The sequence below is a fragment of the Numenius arquata genome, chromosome 8 (genome assembly GCF_964106895.1).
Source record: "Numenius arquata chromosome 8, bNumArq3.hap1.1, whole genome shotgun sequence".
NCBI classification, from domain to species: domain Eukaryota; kingdom Metazoa; phylum Chordata; class Aves; order Charadriiformes; family Scolopacidae; genus Numenius; species Numenius arquata.
Window position 1 is genome coordinate 28984424 of NC_133583.1, and position 22359 is coordinate 29006782.

The 22359-nt window shown below is 38.1% G+C and overlaps 1 protein-coding gene across 1 annotated transcript; it reads right to left on the reverse strand.

Annotated features, from left to right (window-relative positions):
- Window positions 1–2481: 2481 nt before the first annotated feature.
- On the reverse strand, window positions 2482–21044 carry ODR4 (odr-4 GPCR localization factor homolog). Its single transcript, XM_074152007.1, has 13 exons — window positions 20920–21044; window positions 20364–20495; window positions 20003–20098; window positions 18776–18882; window positions 18022–18058; window positions 17728–17868; window positions 16550–16645; window positions 15967–16032; window positions 14449–14577; window positions 13677–13767; window positions 11854–12039; window positions 4861–4953; window positions 2482–3645 (listed from the first exon to the last, which is right to left on the reverse strand). The coding sequence occupies exons 1-13, from the start codon at window positions 21016–21018 to the stop codon at window positions 3578–3580; spliced, it is 1341 nt and encodes a 446-aa protein (XP_074008108.1). The 5' UTR covers window positions 21019–21044; the 3' UTR covers window positions 2482–3577.
- Window positions 21045–22359: the final 1315 nt, after the last annotated feature.

The window sequence follows — 22359 nt, forward strand, 5'->3', positions numbered from 1 at the left end:
ATTTGCAGATATACCTAACATTATGAAAATCTCATGATCTTAAAACAGGTTATGTAGTAAATAATGAATTATCTTCTATTACAAGAATAACCAGCTCCTTAAGTAGCAAGACAGTTGTGCTGCATTTTTTGATGAGATGATTTAAAGAAGAGGCATGAAAAAATTTCTGTCCTCTACACACCAGAAAAACTCCATGTAACGGGCAGGAACTTAGCATTCTTGAGAACTTTCCTTCTTTGTCAAACTTCGTTCAAAAGTTATTAGATTGCACATCAGCAGCCTGATCACGTTAAGCTTCACTTCTTTGAAAAAGCAGGCTGAAAGCAAAAAAAACCCTAACAAACAATAACCACCATAGAAACTGCATTTATAGGTAGTTGTAAGAAATAAGCTGACACCCCAATTTAAGGACAGATTATGCATGCTTAAGCAGGATTTCCTTCAACCTGTAATTAAAAAAAAAAAAACCACAAAGAAAAAGAAAACACACATGTAACACCAAGCCTTAACAGAAGCTCATGACTAATGAAGTTGCAAATAAAGCTCTGATCTCTGCAGTCATCCATATTTCTACAGAAAAAAAACCACCTTAAAACAAAAACCAAAACTTAACTCAAACATCATCCTTCTGTTTGAAGACACTTGAATAACAAAAAGTAAATGCTTTAATAAGCACACGAGAGCAGCCTTCCTGCTACTCTCGGCTACAGTTACTCCTTTTGACTCAATGTCACAGAGACCCTGAGTGTCCTCAAATATTCTGATGCAGACAAAAATGGAGGAGAGAGAGGAACTAATTCTCAGTTGTGTCACTGCTGATCAAACTAAGAACAGAAGCTCTAGTAGATGCATGTATGTTATACTGAATGCTACCCTTGATATGCAAGGAATTATAAAACTCATTTTACAAGACCACTGAGGCTTTTTAAAAATACATTTTAAAACTATGCAGTTTTACTACATAGTTTATATAGTTTACTACATAGCACAGAAAGTAAGGTGTCTGTAAAATTATTCCATAACATCAATTTTAGAGCTACACCTAGAAGAGCCAGATTTTCAAATGTGGAAATCCCAATCATTCCTCTAGACTCTTACATATTAAAATAAAAATCTATTTGCAGTCATGTATACGTGTTAACAAAGCTCAATTCCAGCCACAATGGAGTTTTCACAAACTGAGACTCAGAAGATTACATAGGTAGTAGGAAAAGGATATATCTATATAAAACCTGAGCAAAAGTTAAGTAGCATTCTAGAAATACTTATAAAAGGATGTTTTCCTTTTTTTTTTCCTTACATGCATGTTTTTTGTTTTTGTTTTTTTTTTTTAATTACATAACTCATTTTCTCACATTATCAATGGCTACGAGTAGAAAAAGGATGGGAAACAAGACGACAATGAAATCCCCTCTTGATTAATTCTGTAATTCTTAGACAAGCGAGAACCTGCTTTCTTCTACATCCACTATTTCCTCACGGCTAGAAGTCTCAATCTGTAGATACAAGTCAAATTACTCACTTTTTCTCTGACAGAGTTAAATTATTTTCTTTTTGCAGAGATGGTGGTTAAATGCAGTCTCCCGTATGAAAGCAGAAATCTCATCCAAAGCAACTTCTTTCTTTGCCTTCTTCCAACCTCAAATTAGAAAATTAGACTGCCACAGATCCTTGACACCTAGTTAGTTATAAGCTGAAGGATTCATTTCACGGTCTAGAGTAACACCATAAAGAAAAGGACCATTTACCAAACATTGAATAACCTTGCATGGGGAGAAGAAAGACAGAGTTCTTTGCTAGGGAATCCATGGGATAATACCTCCAAAACAACCTCTACTTTTTACACCACAGGTGCCAAACAAGAAGAACTATTGGGAGAGCATTTCGTGACAATTTTCTTCTCTGGTGCAAGATATTTAGCATCTCAAATTTTGTACTTCATTTTGATGGTTGAGTTTCGAGTAACAGGCAACTACTGAATAATCATGTTTTATTTTACCTCCAAAAGCATAACCCCCAATCCCCACCCACTCCCCCCAAAAAAACCAACAGAAAAACACAAAAAGAGAAAAAAACAAAACTTATTTCTTCTCATTACTCCCCTGCTCCTTCTTCTAATAGAGACTTCAGCAGAACAATTTTTAAACCAACCATATTTTGAAGCACATTACAAAATTCATCTCATTTTCTAGATAGCACTCAACCTCCTCTGGAATGAACTGCTTCTGCATAATGCCATTTTGCCTATTGATTCCACCCATTTGCACAGAATAACATGCATCTATAAAACATGCAGCACCTGAAGGACTTACCTGAAAACAGTGCCTCCATTGCAACATTCACTTTCCTCTGAGAGGCCCCACTTGAGCAATACTGAGCGCAAAAGATCAATACTGTATTCCAAAATATAATTACAATACTAAAAGCAGATCTTTTTCCAAGCAAGTAAAAACAGAATACACAGATAAGGCAATGATATTTAAGACATCTTTCTCATAATTGCTTTTTATTAAAAGTATCCCATCTTAGTGTTCCAGTGCCTTTATACAAAAAAGACATCTGCAGTGGTATTAAAATGCCCTAAAATCTGGAATTCTTTTCTGTTATAGTTCAGATCCACATAAACATCACATTTCATACACAAACTATCTTTATTAACCTTACTAGAATTCTTCACTCCTTCTGCTCTCCTCATGGCAACTAAACAATAATGTTATAGCCTAACATACCCAGGAAAATATCTCATAATGGAAAGGTATCTGCTTACAGTCTAATAATCCTGATTAGCAAACGATTTTGACAAATTGCATGTATCTACAAGATAATCCACAAGGGCTGCCTAGGTGTAGCTGTTGCTGAAATAGTCAATATTCCAAGAGAATGATGACTGAATCAGAGCTGGACAGAGAAATCCTCATCAAGAGTCACTGAGTAAAAGGCAGCATAAACACATCTCAAAAGTTCTATGCATTTTATTGATGTCTTGAACCAAGGGATTCACAAGCTGAATCAGATTAGTCATTAAACTCCTAGAAACTATTTGTATATCTATTATGCTAGTTAATCAATATTACCCAAAACAATGCATATGGTGGAACGTTGGCTTCATTAAATCTAATTTCTCCCCAATAAACTTTAATGAGATAAGATTTCTCTTAGCAAAGGAACCCCTAAAGCAAGAATCGTCATACCACGTAACTACGCTAGTTTTACCAATAGCCTGAAAAACACCAGTAGTAGCATTTTGCATTAAAACAGCAAGTAGGAAGAAAATGATGGTTCTACATTTGTTTAAGAGATCTTTCCAGAAAATAATACTGTCATTCATTTATACAGAGAGACAGCGCTAGTTTCTTTGTAAACTTGATTCACCTTCTACTTGGTATTGTAACCGCATAATTCTACTTGATATAGGAAGTGCATGCTGGAACAAGGAAACTGAACCTATCATTACAATTTATGTTGCACATTTAACTGGTGATATTTAGGCAACCATTCTTAATTACTAATATATTAAACCCAGATGTTTCCATCTTGTAACTGGCCAATACTTCCATGAAGCTCTGCTTGCTTGAGTTTAATCACTGAAGTAATTGAAAGAGAAGATCGATGCAAAGACTGCAACAGCAGCTGCTATTACCACACCTAAAATAACAAAGGAAATGCATTCTGTAAGTGGCAAGGGCAGCAGAGTCAGCAGTAGCTAGGGTGTGGAGGGCAGGGTCAATGTGAATGACGAGCAGGAGGAGGAACAATAAGAGCCACCCCAAAAAACTATCTACCACTGCTAAGCCTAAATCTAAAGCCACTATGTCAGATAATTAAATTATTAAAGCTCCACATGACATTTCTAATCAGAGCAGGATCCTTCCAGAAATCCAGTTGACTGCATACTTCTGTAGTACCTTCGTCATGTCCTAGCCTATAACATAACGCACTGACTCTACACTACTGCTTAATTCTAGGAATCAGACTACAAAAAATATCAACAATTTTAAGCTTTAAGGAACAAAAGCTATTAAGTTTTTTCGTTTCTGTGTGGTACTACAGCTACTCTGTAAGTCTCTTTCTAACACAACAGTCATTTTTCTATTGATTAACATGCTTGGTACTGATTCAGTTAAGATGACAACACAAAAAAACCCAAAACACCTGAGCGACGATTCAAGGGAAAACATTTTTACATCCAAAGCAAACACATATTAAACACTACTAATCTTTAATCTTCCAGTTACCACGTTCTACTTCTAAGAATTAACAGAAAACAGAAGTTACTGTTTTGTTGACTAAAATGTAACTGTAAAAGACAGCCAAAGCTCACAGCAAAGAGAACTGTATTAAGTGCAGACAGACAGACAAGAGCCGGACAAAAGAGTATTACTGAAAAGTTGTATTTGAAAGAAGAGTTTTACAGCTGGTGTTACCTGCATTATTGAGGCTGACAATTAGCACCCAAGCCCATATGTATTTGTCAGCTTTGGAAGAGCAATAGTGAGTCACTAGCTGATTTATGAATGCCTACTTGACAATGCCATTCAACTGTGCTGTGCTTTTTTTTTTTTTTTTAAAGTACAGAATTATAGAAGCGGTGGCTCTCCAAAAAACAAATAAAGCTACATGAGCCTTTTATATTGACTTGTAGGGTGAATGAATGCAAACAGTGGTTTTGTTCCAACAGCAGGCTGTGATTGTTTCTTCCCCAGAAACACCCTGCACCTACAACACTGAAACAGGGACTCATTTTAGAAAAGTATTGCATTAATCTCACCAATTCAGTAATAATGCTGTGGAATCTTACAGTACTGAAAGGGCCCATTATAGCATCTGGATTGCCATAGCAAAATCAGGGAAATAACATACCCATATTTTGTTGAAGTTTCAACAGCAACGTTGCTTTTGTCACTTGCTTCTGTTGTGTGTCATCCACGTTGTCAGTAACTGGACAAATATCAACTGCATGGAAATCAAGTGAAGAAGTAAATACTAGGTGAAAAGCTAACAGTTGTGTTTTACAGTTGAATTAAACCAAAATGCCAAGAACTTCATATCAACTTTATAAGAAGTACATTTATGGCAGAAAAAAACTCAGTATTTCGCAGTAAAAACGGTACAGTAGCAACAGTATTGTACTATAGTGTTCTATATGGCTGGAAGAGTAAAAATAAAGAAAAAAAAAATACATTTGGGAAGGAGTTCCTCTTCCAAAAATCATTTCCCACACCCTGCTTCCAGAATAACATATCCAACCCGCATTATATAACCTGGGGAGAATTTGTCAGAATTTCCCTGGGGAGAGGGAGCCACCAAAATGAACGATTAACCACCTTCCAAGATGAAAGTTTTCACTTTAAAGACATTTGTCCAGAATTCAGGTTACACGCAAACCCCACTGCCACTAAAACAGTGAGCCCAGCATCATTCACTACTCAACTGTCATAAATGCTTCAAAGCACAGAAATTCCTTTTTGAAGATCCCTTAAAAATGCACTTTCAGAGCAGGAATAAAAGGAAATATTCCCTTTTGGAACAATTATTAAATCCTTAGACTTCTCAGCCAGGACGTGAGATAGCTTGACTCTGCTTCCAGAATGATGGGATTCAAACCCACATCTATTTCCTTTCCAAAGATTTCCCTAATCACTTGGTTATATCCAGCTTGATAGAGAAGGGGAGTAGAGAAAGAAGGGGGTTAATCTTGAGCTGAACTTGTTCATTTGTCGCACACAGAGCAAGCATGCTTTGGACTACACAGTTCAGCGATAAGACCTTTGGTGTACCACCATCAAGTAGCCTTATCTGCTTTCCTGTTCCCAGGACAGTTTGCTAAAGCACCACTTGTCATAAGTTCTGATTACAATTCAGTAGCTACTATTGCAGGTATCTTCTGGACAAGTAAACAGTAAGAGAAAGTGTTTGTGCTACTGCAGTGAGATCTAGATGTCTTCAGAAAGAACAGAATGAGCATGTTGAAGAAAAAAAAAAAAAAAAAAAAGACTAACACATTGCTCTTGTTCAGAAGTTGAAGAAGAAAAACCCACAGCAGTACCAAGATACCAAGTTTTAGCAGTCCATGGAATACTGATCTAAATAAAAACAGATTTCCCGTTTCCAGCGTGCAGTTGTCAACCTCCTATAAATTACAAATTAGATAGTTGAGTAATAAGGCACATCCCTTGCATGACTCATATGAAAATGATTCATGGAAAAGTACTTTCTCTATCATATCATTAGCTAAGAGGGAAATGTATAATCTAGATGTTTGATCAGAACGGTTGTTTCTGTCTGAGTCATAGGCATAATTGTCTTCAAAATCTTAAGTCAAACTTGCACAAGATCTGTTGTTACACAAATCAAAGTAGATATTTAGGACCTGTCTTTAGCCATTTTTATCTCTGAACCAACTGACTTCGTATAGGATGTAGCACAGCAGAACAATTAATAACTGTCCGATATGAAATTTACCAAGATAGCAAGATATATAGATAGAATTACAAGATCATAGAATTGCCTAGGTTGTAAGGGACCTTTCAGATCATCTAGTCCAGCCATCAACCGAACACTGATAAAAACCATCACTAAACCATACCATTAAGGACTACATCTACCTGTCTTTTAAATACCTCCAAGGATGGTGACTCAACCACTTCCCCGGGCAGCCCGTTCCAATGCTTAATAACCCTTTCAGTGTAAACATTTTTCCTAATATCCAATCTGAATCTCCCCTGGCGCAACTTGAGGCCATTTCCTCCTGTTCTGTTGCCTGTTACCCAGAAGAGACCAACGCCCACCTCTCTACATCCTCCTTTCAGGTAGTTGTAGAGAGTGATAAGGGCTCCCCTCAGCCTCCTTTTCTCCAGGCTAAACAACCCCAGCTCCCTCAGCTGCTCCTCACAAGACTTGTGCTCCACACCCCTCACCAGCTTCATTGCCCTTCTCTGGACTCGCCCCAGCATCTCAATATCTTTCTTGAAGTGAGGAATCCAAAACTGGACACAGTACTCAAGGTGGGGCCTCACCAGTGCCAAGTATAGGGGGGCAATCACTTCTCTAGTCTAACTTATCACTTATTCCTGATGCAGGACAGGATGCCGTTGGCCTTCTTGGCCACCTGGGCACGCTGCTGGCTCATATTCAGCCGGCTGTCAACCAACACCCCCAGGTCCTTTTCCACCAGGCAGCTCTCCAGCCACCCTTCCCCAAACTTTTAGTGTTCATGGGGTTGTTGTGACCCAAGTGTAGGACCCAGCACTTGGCCTTGTTGAACCTCGTATTATTTGCCTCGGCCCATTGACCCAGCCTGTCCAGATCCCTATGTAGAGCCTTCCTACCCTCAAGCAGGTCAACACTCCCATCTCACTTGGTGTAATCTTCAAACTTACTGAGGGTGCACTCGATCCCCTCGTCCACATCATTGATAAAGATGTTAAAGAGAACAGGCCCCAACACCGAGCCCTGGGGAATACCACTTGTGACTGGCCACCAACTGTATTTAACTCCATTCACCACCACTCTCTGGGCCCGGCCCTCCAGACAGTTTTTAACCCAGTGCAAAGTACTTCTGTCCAAGCCACGGGCAGCCAGTTTCTCTGGGAGAAAGCTGTGAGAAACCATATCAAAGGCCGTACTAAAGTCCAGGTAAACAACATCCACAGCCTTTCCCTCATTCCCCAAGCGGGTCACTTTGTCATAGAAGATCAGGTTTGTCAAGCAGGACCTGCCTTTTATGAACCCATGCTGACTGGGCCTGATTGCCTGGTTGTCCTGCATGTGCTGCTTGATGGCACTCAGGATGATCTGTTCCATAACCCTCCCAGGCACCGAGGTCAGACTGACAGGCCTGTAGCTCCCCAGATCATCCTTCCACCTGGTCATGTAGATGTGCGTCACATTTGCTAGATGCCAGTCAACTGGGACCTCCCCAGTTTGCCAGGACTGCTGGTAAATGATGGAAAGTGGCTCGGTGAGCACTTCTGCCAGCTCCCTCAGTACCCTTGGGCGGATCCCACCCGGTCCTAGACTTGTGTACGTCTAAGTGCTGGAGTAGGTCCTTCATCATCTCCCTTTGGATTACAGGGGGCTTCATTCTGCTCCCAACCCCCATCTGTTAGCTCAGGGGACTGGGTCCTCAGGGAAGAGCTGATTCTACTACTAAAGATTGAGGCAAAGAAGGCATTAAGTACCTCAGCCTTCTCCTCATCCATTGTCACCATGTTACCGCCAAACACACATACACACACACACACATGCTTACATTAAGCATAAACATTGCTTTGAGATCTCTCTGCAAGCTGAACGTATGTGTAAAATAAAAATAAAGACACAACATTTCAATGCAAGGGGTGTGTTTTTGAAAAGAACTTACCACATATCTCTGAAAACCAATGAGGCAGTAGTTTCATCATTATTTTTTCTGTGCAAAGGAAAACACACCCTCATCTGCCTAAAACATGAGCAGAAATCTTTAACTAAAGGAATTACTAATTGTTGCAAGATAGACTTTTAGGTACGTCAGCTAGCACACTAAGAACACCACATTCTCTCCAAACCACTTAATAAGAGTTTTCAATTCCCTAAAATAACATGAGACTTTTAGAGAAGCTGACCACATTTCTTGGGTCATCTTTGAAGTATAGATCCAGCAGGTTTCTTTCTTCTTTTAGTTTTTACGAGCAAGTAGGATAGTTAGTGCCCTCTAACTTTATGCTTCTTTGCACCTTCATATGAACCGCTGCACTTTTCCAAAGGTAACTTTTGAAGCTGCACATCAAGGCAGGAATGCTTGCTCACTCAGGTGGAAAAAAAAAAAAAAAAAGAAAGAGGAAGAAAGAAAAAAGAAACAAACTCGAGCTATTTAGTTACCATTTATGCCATTAAGTTATGGAAAACTTGCATTTGAAGCATCTGTAGTATAAATCACAGAGTTTTCAAAAGCAGGTCCTTTCTAGTACCAATTATATGAATCCTTAATTCTTCATTAATTCTTCAATTTGCTAACAAAGGTGGGGAAGTGATTACCACTACTGAAGTCTTATTTATGTTTATCCACTCAGGGTATTTAACACACCACCCCCACCTTCTGCACCAAGGAGGAGCAGGGATTTAGTAAAGCCAATCATAAACGCAAAGCTTTCTATTTCTTGTATTAAAGCACTAAATACCTTGAAACTACAGTGTTAGAGCTATTTATATCTTTCAATTATAAATAGGTTGGGTTTTACTTTCTATTTTCCATGCAACAATTTTAAAGCACGACCCAGTAGTGACCTCACTGCAGAGCTGTACAAGGAATCAAGAGAATAAAACTGTAGGAGACAGCAGCAGAGGCCATACTAAGTAAGCACATAAAACTGACCTTCTCAAAATACCTTTATTTCATATGCTTTGACTAAAAGCTGCTCAAAAATAAATCTTTTGGCTATACTGATTAGATTCTCTTCTTCTCAAGCACATATTTTAAAGAGCAAAAAAAAAAAAAAATTATTCTTAAAAGCCTGCTCATGTTCTTGAATTTTAAACAACTCTTTTTATCAGCAAACTTTCCCCAGAACTACACTAGGGATAGCATTTCCAGTTAATTCAAGGCTAGTGCCTAAACCACAGGAATTTTGATACAAAGAAAAAGGCTAATGTCAAAACTCACTACAAACCAGTTTTTATGCCACTACTGACTATTAACCATCATTAATAAAGATAGCTCTAAGCTTTGAGAAACAACAAATGCTACCCAAACTGGAATGACGCATTGAAAAAGCCTTTACCCAGGGGAAACCCCAAACTCTCATTGTGTCACAAAAACATGTTTACAGCAAAGCTTACAACACTTCATGCCCAAGTACCAATAAAAATCAAATTGCAAAATTAATGCTTTTTCTTACAAGGCAGAACACTTTTTTTTGTTTGTTTTGGTTTGTTTTTTTTTAAACAGTTAACAGGCCTAACGTCTAAAACAATCTTCCTGGCTTTAATAAAAGTGTATAAATAACTTGTGATTTTAATAAACCACATGTTAATAATGCCATAACAATAATTATCAGAATCAAATAGTGTTGTGCTGATAGCATTATTACTACCATTGCTATTAAAGGAATCCATTCTACAGACAAACCTTATGGTGTTCATGGGGATAAAGCCAGTCTTAAGTTTTTTTCCAAAACCCTCTTTCTTTGTTTTTCCCTTTCCACTGCTATGCACTTATTTCAATTTAGATTATAAAAAACAAAACAAAACAAAGAAATCCCATACACCTAACTATAACCAGCAAGCTACAAGAAAACAGAAATTCATTTTATGACATGGACATTTTGTGACCTGGACATCACTTTCCACGTATTAATGGCATCAAATCTTTGTAATGTGTTGCTCTTAGTCTAATCATGCTTTCTCCCTGCCTCCAGATCATACATCTTTACATAACGCAATAACGTTAAACTAAATCACCTTCTTTCTCCCTCCCATGCTTATCTCCACTGCTATAACATATTAATTTGCCTCCCTAAGTTATACTAATTCCTTAAAGCTCAGTAATGATTAGCTTTAAGATTATTACTCTTATAACGCAAGAGAGATTTTTATTGGCTTTCCTGTTTCTCTGGAGGTTCTTGAGCTGCGTACATTTTTTTGCTTTTCAAGATAATCCGGCAGTTTCACTCCTAAAAGGTTTAGTTAAAACTTTGGAAAACGGATTAATTTAGAAAGATGGAAGAATTTATGGTTACCGCTGAAATTAAGAAACTCAAAAAACCCTCCAAGTAAACAAGTAGGTCAAGTAGTTTACCCTATGCAGCAAGATCATGACTACATTTTCCATGTTTTGCCCCTAAATACCAACATCAAAAAGTGTCCAAAGTTCTTATCTGAGAATTAGTGTTTTTTTTATAAAACCTGTAGCTCATATTCACCTTGATGGGGGGAAAAATGGGAAGAAAAGAAAACTCTTCCATAAGATCACAGGAAGTATTACTAGATGCATTTCAGCTACAGATTTGACCCCAAAATTGAAATCAAAGCTGTACAGGGAAAAAACAAAACAAAACAGGAAACAATATAAATCAGATATTCAGAAAAAGAAAGTCACTAACTAAATTACAGCAAAATATCTGTATTAAGAGGAATGTAACAGTCACATAACCAGATCATAAACCTCCAAGATAGTCAGTAGAAAATGAAAAGCTCTCTCAATTTTCTTTCCATTTTGGGTGAAACACAAAAATTCAGTTTTGGGCACTGCATTTGATACACAAATTAAAATACACAGAACAAAGAGAGGAACTTTGTCTTTCTGAGAGAGTCAGGTTCTACCATGAGAACTTCCTGAAAGACGCACTAGACTATATACATATTTTCTTTTAAATATTTAGTGAAAAGTCAGTAGATTTGACTAACGCTCCCAACTTCTTATTCTAATTTATTCTAAGTAGTATCAGAACTATTCAGCTCTTAAGCGAACTGCTGAAAAAGTAACCGGAATACGAAGCTTTACAGGTTTTTCTTACGGTTTATTTACCAATGTAGGATCATCCATAATTCATGTGCAGAGTAAAGTATGCAAACCTTGTTCAACTGAACTGCAGTTCATAAGCTGCAACTATGCTTGCACAGATAATGCAGTGAAAGAGTAAAATATTTGAGGAGAGAGAGAGGTCTTTACAAGTCAAATACAAAAACTGCGAGAACCCTTATCACTTTTCTCAAATAAATTTAAACTGTAATTAGATTGATATAAACCCTTAGAGCTTGATATGAACTAAGCCAGCTTCAAGCATATCCATATCTGGATAAAACTGGCCTATGCTATTAGTCAACGTTTTCGTAATCCGTGATGCAGTCTATGCTGTTCTCAGATACTGTATTTACCTGTGTTAATTTCCTCTGCTATATGGATATCTTCAGCTTGCACAGCCTGATCCAACATCTCAACAAAACGTTCCTGAATTTCGGCATCAGCCTCATCACCAAACTTATAATCACTGAGCATCACACTGGATCCAGCAACAGGGACAAACAGTCTTTGAGGTAAGACATGATATTCCCTCTCAAAATCTAAAAGAAAAGGGGGAAAAACACCATCCAAATAAAAGCCTTGCCAGTTATGATAAAATTCCTTATTAATCTCTGACCATAAGATAAAGCTATTGCAAAAGAACTGCTAAAAGTTTCCATGTAAAAATTCCGTTTTCAGGCATGGCTTGTTTCGTTGTTACTGTTTTATGAAAGTTTTGGCTACTGTCACACTATTCTATGTTCTTACATTAGTCTCTCCAGAAATACCTGAGAGACCTCCAAAGCAGACCATAAAATGTTAAACAGACCTTTTTTCATGTTTAGAATGACTAGCAAAAGTACTCTGGGAAAGACTGCACGATAAGAGTGTAGGCAGAACAGCACATGATTTCACCACCACAAAGGATTGCAAACATTTGCAATGGCCATAAAGCCACAAAGCACGGCTGCCACCTACAGAGGAAACGGAAAACTGCATACAACTGAAAACAGCAAGTTTAAATCACACGGGTTGGATAAAGTTAGCTAACACCAAAACGAACCACATTATCCTAAAAGTAAATGGTAATTCTGAACATGAATCATTTTCCTTACACAATCAATATGTTTCCATTTCTTTTCTATTTTTTCTAAAATCACTACCAAAGATGGTATCTCTTAAAAGGCTTTCTTATATATAAGATCTTCAAATTGATATTTCAATCAACTAATAATATATGATTTGATTAAAAAAAAAAAATAATCAAACAACACAACAAGAAGATAATTTGATGCCATTGCACTGACTCAAAGAAGTTTAAAGAATCACCTACTGTCAGCTAGGAGATCTGGTCTCAGCATATACGCCCGGAGTTTTTAATATAATTACAATTGGCAGCTTTAGTTTCATTAGATCAATTTGCATTGTGTTCTGGTGGCTGCATGGTGCTCTGTTAAATTCAAGCGAATGCAATCCAGCAATTATTCATGGTGCTGAAATAAGATCTACTTCTTTAAAAGACACAAAGCTTGTAAAATAGTATTTGATGATGAGAAATAAGTTGAGGGGGCAAAGACAACACAAGTGATGTATTTGTACAGTTAGTTAAAAACAAAAAAATCAGTGTACTTCTTCACATCATCATCGCCACACACAATGCCATATTTAATTTAATGGAGATGAACTATCAAACCTCAGAGCTCATGTCCATTAGAATTCACCACATAGGTGATATAAGAATATGGAAGGCTATGTCCAGCTGGTTCTTTTAATCCTACCAAGTTTTAGCATACTTAAACATTAATGGGATAACCATAGAGTTATTTAAAAAAATAATAATAAACATTTAAAATGTGCAAGTTACAGTTAGAACTTCAGTGACAGAAGTTTTAACTACAGAATTTTTAGCAATTACAAAATTTCTGATCCACTGATCAGAAAGAACCTGAAATTGCATTTTGTGGTCACGAGAACTAAATACAAACTCAGTGTGAAAGCTGTGATGCCAAAGAACATATCTGAACTTGATAAAAATTCTCAGGATTCAAGAAAAGTCAAGGCTGCCAAACAGAAATTGTGCCATTTGCTTTTAATTCTGCTCTAACCATACTGGAACTTCAGTACAACAGCAGAACCTTCTAAGAACCACAATTCACTGCAAATGTAAACTGGTGGTTTTTTTTTTTTGAATGCCTACTTTTTTTGTGAGGTCCTTCATTTATAATCAGATCTTCAAATAGTATTTCACACCGATCACTCAATGTGTTTATTATGTCTCTTTTCAAAGCCTGCAAGGACAAAAGCAAAAATATCAGTAACATAAGAGCCATTTGCAAAGCTTTTGACTAGCAAGAAACAACAATAGTCCCTCATAGGCTTAACCCATGTTGAAAGAAAGTTTTTCCCAGAAAATAAAAATTTTAAAGAGAATTTTTGAAAGCCCAATAAAGAGAAGCCAACATGAAAAGAATTAAAATTAAAACCCAACAAAACAAAAATAAAAAGCTGAGGAAAATTTTAGTATTGTTAGAATAAGAACTAACAACTTCTAGACGTTACCGTTAAAAACCAACAATAATTATCAAAAGGTAACAATAATCACTCAATAAGGGGGGAAAAAATTCACTGCACAAATAAATCTGTATTTTCCCACTACACATCCAAAAATATAGTCTGTAACCTTTTCTTAACTTTAAGAAAATTCTTCAAAGCCTAATCACTTTGACAATTTGTGCAAAGATTCACCAGAGAACAGCCTTAGCAACAGGAGACATACCTGCTAGAAGTGAAAAAGCAACTGAATCCACCACATACGCACACATGTGGTTTCTAAAACAATCCCTGTGTTCAAGAGGATAAACATTTTGACGCCGGTTCAGACCATGATATTATGGCGAAGAAAAGCCAGTATGACAAATTTCATGTATTTCAGAAAAACGTTTCTGATGAACTAACAACCTTTTCACTACCTGAACAGCTTCTTTGACTTTTGGCTTGTTGTTATGGACGTAGGCTCTGCATTTCACAGCACCTTTGAGATTTATGGAACCACTGCAGACCTGGACTGTAGCTGTTGATCTATGACTTGAACCCTGGGACTGAAAAATAAACAAGTTTCAGTTTTATCTTGTTACCAAGGCACTTGCAGCATGAGTAACAAAAAACAGAACTAGGAAATTAATAGCATACCATAAGATGTTTACATATAACCTGGTTTCCCTTATAATTTATAACTCTAATTTATTTATTTTTTTAGTTTTGTTAGTTAAGACTGAAAATCTCTCCTTCTTCATTATGGAAAATGTATTTACTTTTCCAAACGTTCCATTTCTTGTGATTTAAATATTTGCATCTATAAGACTTCTAAAACTTTCCAGGCAAGTGGCTTGCAGCTAATATTAGTGTTGCAATCTTGAAATCTTTTTAAGATTTTTTTTTAAGCAGTGAAGTTTGTGTATTTACTATATAGCCAGCAAAGCCTACAGTATCCTGAGAGTCATCCCATTAGTTAGCACCAAATTATAAATGCGGTCACATTTAGAACTGTATCAAACTGTTGCGTAGAAACATTCACTGTAATTACCAAAATCATGAGTGTGTTGTATGAAGCACTCTAAGACAATACTTGGCAACACAGGGATGCATAACTTCCACAAGAACCACACAAACTACTTCTGCCAAAACAAGAAAAATTTCCTTTCTCTGAGGCAGTTAACCACTGGAACAATGTATCAACAAAATCTAACATTTCTAAAAGTTTTGCTGAACACAACTTTCCAGAAACCGGGAACTACCTGACAAAACAGGATGGTTTGTGCCGTGCAAGAAGCCTACAAAACAATGCCAGGATACCTTTGGACTTCAGGACCTAGACTGGGGCATTCAGAGCTCAAGTCAGCATAACCTCTGGTAGAGAGGAACCTCCTGACACAGACCCAACAGCTTCAGATTATGATTCACCTCACAGGATCCATACCTTAATCCAAAACTAGTGACTCAGCTTCTGACAAAAGCGTTCACATAAAGGTCCATAGCTAGCCACAGCAAGTTGAAGCATGGGGGTGATTCTGAACTTCAGAAGGATGCAAAGTCACCTTGAAATCAATGTATGCAGGTACTGACAGGTAACCTACTACCAAACAAATTAGTTTGCAGGATTTCTTTTCTATAACCAGTTTTTCGTATTTTCCTTGCAGCTGTACTGGCAATTCTTAGACAATGCAGTTACCACAGCATGAGAATTTCTAAAGACACGAAATATGCGTATCTGTCCAGAGTTTCATAGCCAATCTCGCAGGGCAATCAAAAGTCTTACAACAAAATAAACTGGATTTCTAGACAGTAATTCAGAATGTTCTTTTATTTTTTAATTCTATTTTATAAGATAACAAAGAGGTTATACAGTAATTCAGAATGTTCTTTTATTTTTTAATTCTATTTTATAAGATAACAAAGAGGTTATACTTCACAAACCACTAAATACTTACCAGCTGTGTCAGAACTTTGACATCAGAAAGCTGAGTACTGGACTGAGTATTTCCTCTTAACTTTTTCTGAGGGGAAAAAAATTCCAAGAGTTACGAAACAGGAAAATCTCCCTGAATCAAAATCTCCTCGCTATGGCACAAAATGTGCCCTAATTTATAGCTTTTAAGAGAGAAAAATAGCACATAGTAAACAGCCATGAGAATATCATTACAAAACTGAGAGATGAATGCATCAGCCAGACAAATGCGTTTCCGCTCCTTGTTAAACATTCAGACATATGTAGGTATTAGAAATCTCATCATCTACATTCACACCTTAGTCATGTTCTTTAATGAGGAGACAGGATATAGAAAAATATCTAGGCAGACTTCACATGCAATTGTTGTCTTCACATTACCAGAGGAAGAAGAGCAAATCTGCAATGAAGATGGGAACACAAGCAGTCCCGTGTATTAGTTACCTGAAACAGGCCGATTAGATCAACGAATATTGTACAGAAGACATCTAAGTCAATGCTTTATTATTTTGGAGATTCTAACCATGCACCTATTAGAGTTCAATTCCTTGCTGTTCAAGACTCACCTGCCCTTCCAGTAGTTCTGTATCACCATCTTTAACTTGTCCATTGATTAGACAAACACTGTCTTCTATTTGTTTCGACCATCGATTTAATCCATTCTTTAAAAAAAAAAAAAAGTGAAAACACAAAGATCTCGTAACAAACAGGAAAGAGAATTTCACTAAAGGAGTTGGACAGTATCATGCTGAAAATTACGGAAATACTCGTTTCAACAGTTACTTCAGAGAGTTTTAAAGTCTCTGAAAACTTTCTCTAAATGTTTTTCCAAAGCTAAATTTTAAAACCAACGTGTTCAGAATATATCCTCTACAAAGAAGCATTTCAAAATATTTAAGTGCTACCCCAGGGATTTTACTTTTGTAGAGCGAGATGCACGCAACTGAAAGTCAATCCATATTAAAAGCATCCCATGCCCCTGTTCTAATCAGATGTAATGTTTCACTAGGTGAAGCACAGGAGACTTTAGTTGGAATACTCCTGTTCAATGGGTCCAGCAGAGGGCCACGAAGATGATCAGAGGGATGGAGCACCTCTCCTATGAAGACAGGCTGAGAGAGCTGGGGTTGTTCAGCCTGGAGAAGAGAAGGCTCCAGGGAAGACCTCATAGCAGCCTTCCAATATCTGAAGGGAGCCTACAGGAGAGCCAGAGGGGGACTCTTTGTCAGGAGATGTAGTGACAGGATGAGGGGTGATGGTTTTAAATTGGAAGAAGGGAGATTTAGATTAGATATTAGGAAGAAATTCTTTCCTGTGAGAGTAGTGAAGCACTGGAACAGGTTGCCCAGGGAAGCTGTGGATGCCCCATCCCTGGAGGTGCTTAAGGCCAGGCTGGATGGGGCTTTGAGCACCCTGGTCTGGTGGGAGGTGTCCCTGCCCATGGCAGGGGGGTTGGAACTCGATGATCTTTAAGGTCCCTTCCAACTCTAACTGTTCTATGATTCTACTCATGACAACTGATAAATAAGTTTGAGCAAAGGAAATTGCCAACACTAAGCATAGCAGAAGAAAAGCTATCCTCATAGCAACTTCAAACTACATTTAGACGTGGAATAACTGCCAAACATTCTCCGCCGAATAGTCCTACTCCTCTATTCACACTATTCAAATCTTTCTCTCTCATTTAATTTTCAATAGAGTAGTGTAGAGACCAACTGCACAACTGGAGCAGCTGGTTAGTTACCTTGGTATTCTTCTCCAAGTCATGGTTTGGCGAAGTAGCAAGAAGTGGAATGTGAATATTAACATTTACGGTGCAGTCCAAAGCTAACCAGGTAGCAGACAGAGCACTCTGGTATTTCCAATCTGCTGGTTTAGCTGAACTCTGAGAGAAGAAATAAGCAATAAAGCATCTCTACAAAACACTGTATAACTCAGAGATAGTTTTGTTTTTTGTTTTTTTTTTTTGTTTTTTTTTTTGAAACATTACTTGTCATGCATTAAAAGCTGAATACAACACACAGGATGACGTGCTTACCTTCGGATCTTGCACATCATAGGTTCGGCAAACTACTCTTTGCTACTTAAAGAAAAAGATCGAGCAAAAACAAACAAAAAAAAAAACCAAACAAAAAAGAGCAATTCACAATTACTTTGTCCTTAACTTCTTTGTTGAGCTAATTTATGCTCTGAAGAAAGTTCTCACCTTTCATTAGTGTAAGAAAGTGGAAAAAAATTTGACTGTAAACTCCAACTACCACAGTGATGCTGTCCCATCTCTTACAAATACATTAAGATCAACAGGTATTCACAGCGAGAATCACCAATGCACCAATTTGCCCCTGTCTCTCTCATCTCTCTAAGGAAAAGCCTTGCTTTCTCTCCTTGTATTCGCTCATTATCAACAGATCCAGCATTCTTCTGCTGCACTAGTACAGATCCCATGTGCTGCTACTTGCCCACTTCCATGTAAGTATTACTGATAACGGCAAGCTCAAGAAGCTATACAGTATTTTAGATGTTTTCTCCAATTTATGCAAATCAAAACTGACTGGGGAAGGCATAATTTGATGCCACTACACACACAAATCTAACAGTAAGAAATGATGAAAATTTTGCAAGGATAAGAGGGTCAGTAGTCTTATGGGTAATGAGAAAACTTTATGACTTCAACTTATGCCTATCTGAACTCAAACAACTTCTTCCTCCCAATTTATGATTTATTCAGAAAAAATACAGAATGAGGTTGGGGGTAGCAGTCTCAATCAATAAACCTTGCTCATAAAGGATACTTTTTTGTAGCAGAACAAATTTGAAGAGCTGCTCTGTCTGACACCTCCTCCTCAGTAGGTTTCCAGAGCCTTCTTTTAGTCAAGGACTTTTCCACTGAGAAGATTATCTAAAGATGAAAAAAAGTATTCTAAATTTTTCCACAAAAACAATGCATTATAATTTCTGGAAAATAGTCTTGCACTAAAGTTCTAAGTCCAACTGATATCATAATTATGCCTAAATGGGAAATACAGCTTACATGCCACCAAAATGTCGCATTAAAAGAACATTCAACGAAGGTTCATAGGCAACTACTCCAAAGCGAAAAAGTTGCTTGTGAAATCTTAATTTATCTTCCTTATAAACTGAACCAAACAACACACATTCACATATTCAACTTGTATGCTTTTCTCCCTACAAAAATATTACAGCTTTATGCCTATTGGTTGAGGATCCAGAAAGACAGCTGTGAAAAACTATCAATTAAAAAAAAAAAAAATTCAGGGATCACTGATGACCTGGGCACAGCTCACCTTTTTTTCTTGGCTACTAGTTTCAGTAATCACAGCTGAGATGTGATTGCATTGCATTGCCAAACCTGAATCTTCCACCTTAGGCTCTGAAACCTATTCATGTTTAAATCACTTATGCTTACCTTATGAAAATGATAAAATGAACCTACGTCTACAGAACAGAACTAAACGTGGCACTAGATGCCCCAATACTGTAATGAAAATGTATTTTTTACTATCAGACAGTAGCACGCCCTAAGTAGTTTTTAAATATAAACCCACACACTTAAGTCAAATACCACTATTTGTGGTATTGTGTATACAAGATATTCCTTTTAATGGAATCAGAACTACAGATATTTCACTATTGTAACTATCTCTAATCTCAGCAATTAATTCAGACAAAAAAAGCTAACAGTTGTGCCACAAGGACTTAGCTTACTATAAACCTGGAAGATGTTTTCCTTAATGTTCACTTTCAGTAAATACAGAAAGATTTGCTATTGCAGTAACAAACACCACAAGAAGCAGAAAGTTAGCAAATACAAACTGTGGTACGGTTCCAAAAGACAGCAATTTCTGAGGTTTCAGTCTCAAAACCATACAGCAAATCAGAACATTTGTGCTTTTAGAAATAATGTAACAAAACAACCATTATACTCAAGAAAACGATATAAAATTATTCTGCTACACACCTGAAGATATTCCTGTCTTTCCACCAGGAAGGCTACTTACCCTGCGTAAAGTACTTTGACTGTCTTTTGACAGTTCTGGAGTTGCAATAATAAATACACCAAGAACTAGTAAGCCCCCAGGAAGCATTCTAGAAACCTTAAAAATAAAAATGAACATGTATTAATAGGAATCAGAGATCTGGCATCCATGTAACTTGATATAAACTTTAAAAACAATACAGATATTTTGTTTAAATATCTATGTATATGTATTTTGTTTTAAAATATCTGTGCCTAGCATGGCTAGGAAGGTTCTTTTACTTTGACAAAAAGGCTTGAGATTACACAAGTGATGAGACAGTTTTTGTAAGACATTTCCTTTCTGTTCCTCCCATCCCCTTCATTAACTCATACTGTGCTACCTGACTGGCATGCGTAGTTATCCATTCTTCATCAACAGATGCCAGTTTTGAAAGACTGATGTTGTCTTCCTTCTGCTCTTCCTTTGGTGGTGTTCGAACAGCCCGAATCACATAGTCTCTTTGTGGGGAACACTTTCAAAAACATCAAAAGAAGCAAATATGCTATGAGGTTGAAATTAAGTCTAAGAATACACTGTGTAGTATAGTAACTATAAGGTCTGCTTTACAGTAGTTATCATTAACTCTATAGGAATCTGTTACAAAATAATTCCTTCATGAATTTGCCTTTGCCTTAAAGACTTGTTTACTGCTAAGCTTTATGATTTTAATTTCTTTTCTGCCTGTCACATCTTTCACAAAATGATTTTAAAAGACTTGTGTAGTCAGTTGACGTTGCAAACCCTTTATAGAAGTCCCTCCTGATCATATTATCACTCTCCTGCGTTACACACACTCAACTTGATGTTAACAAACTTATCCCATATGATTAAGGCCAAGGGAGTTTTCCCCTATTAACATGAATGAATGGAACAGACTTCAGATATTACACACTCACCTGCCCTATTAACAGGCCAGTGACATAAGGCTTTAATTTTGTGCTGAGGTCTAAAAGATACTGTTCAATAGCTTCCTCAACAAAGTAAGTTCTACCCATTGCTGCAGGTTTAGGACTATTGTAGTTTCAACCTGTAAAACAAATAATGTATGAAGTCAAAGATATTATATATACTACACCTGTTACATGAGTCTCAATAAAAGATCCTGAATATGTTAATACTCTATCTGTCAATAAAGGCTAACTAAATAGCTTTACAATCTGCAAGTGTTTACATTATGAAAAATATAACTGTCTATACTAGAGGAAAAAGTATGCGATTGTTTTTTGAAATAAAACTATTTTAAATACCTGCCACTGAAACAATATGGCAGGTCATGCAAGCAAATGCTAGGAAAAACACGTCTCCAAGCAACAAGTCCTTGCTGCATCATGTTTTATCAGAGGCCAGAATGTAAAATGTTCATCTTTTGCATGCACACTCCCCTTTGAGGCATTTGCTAAATTCTATACTTTAACATGCTGTGCACAATTTTCTTTCCAATTCCTAACTCATTAAAAGTACAGGATCTGTGGACCATCTCAAAGGCCATCTTCACAGCTTCTATCAGTAGCCACATGCACCCAGAAGGCCAGGACGTGGGGACTGCCACAGACGCTCCTCCCTTCCATGCAGGCCTATTTTGAAAACGGCTTAATGCATTGGGGACTTTCTCAAAAATTAACTATGAAAACGCTAAAGCCAAAGAACACACGGTGAGGAAGCAAAGTGCGTTCCGAGTCCCCGCAAAGGTATCTGCCGGTGAAAGGTGCACGGGAATGGCGTGGGTGAAGCCCTGGACCCGGGCGAGGAGGATGGCTGTCACCCACCTCACCTCAGCCCACACGGCCGGGCCAAAAGCACCTCTGTACCCGCCTGCACCTGCACTTGAGCCCGGCCCACAACTCGGCGGTGGCTCCCGCACAGCTCTCCCACCGCCTCGGGGCGCGGGCCACCCCCAACGCTCCCCGCACTAGCCTGACGGGCGCGGCTACCGCCGGGTCCCCAAGTTCGACCACCGCCACCTCACCCCAGTGCCGCCGCCTCAGCCGAGCACTGAGGTGGCTAATGCGCGCGTCACTGGCGGGCGCCATTCGCGCCCCAGCGCAGGAAAATGACGCACCTCAACCCACAGCCGCGTCACGGCCTCCAGACCCGAGCGCGGGAAAAGGGCGCGCCGAGGGAGGGCGCCGCCATGTTCTGAGCGGCGGAAGCGGTGACGCCTCCTCCGGAATCTCCCGGCGGCGCAGAACGACTTAGAAAAGCGACAGACCCCGCGGCGAGCTTCGAGACGAAGCCTTGAAGACTCCTGCGTCGACTTCGGCGGCTTTCACGCCTTAACCAGCAGCTATGGCCTCACTCAACATGGCGGAAAAGCGTTGCCCCACCGGAAGGGGAAG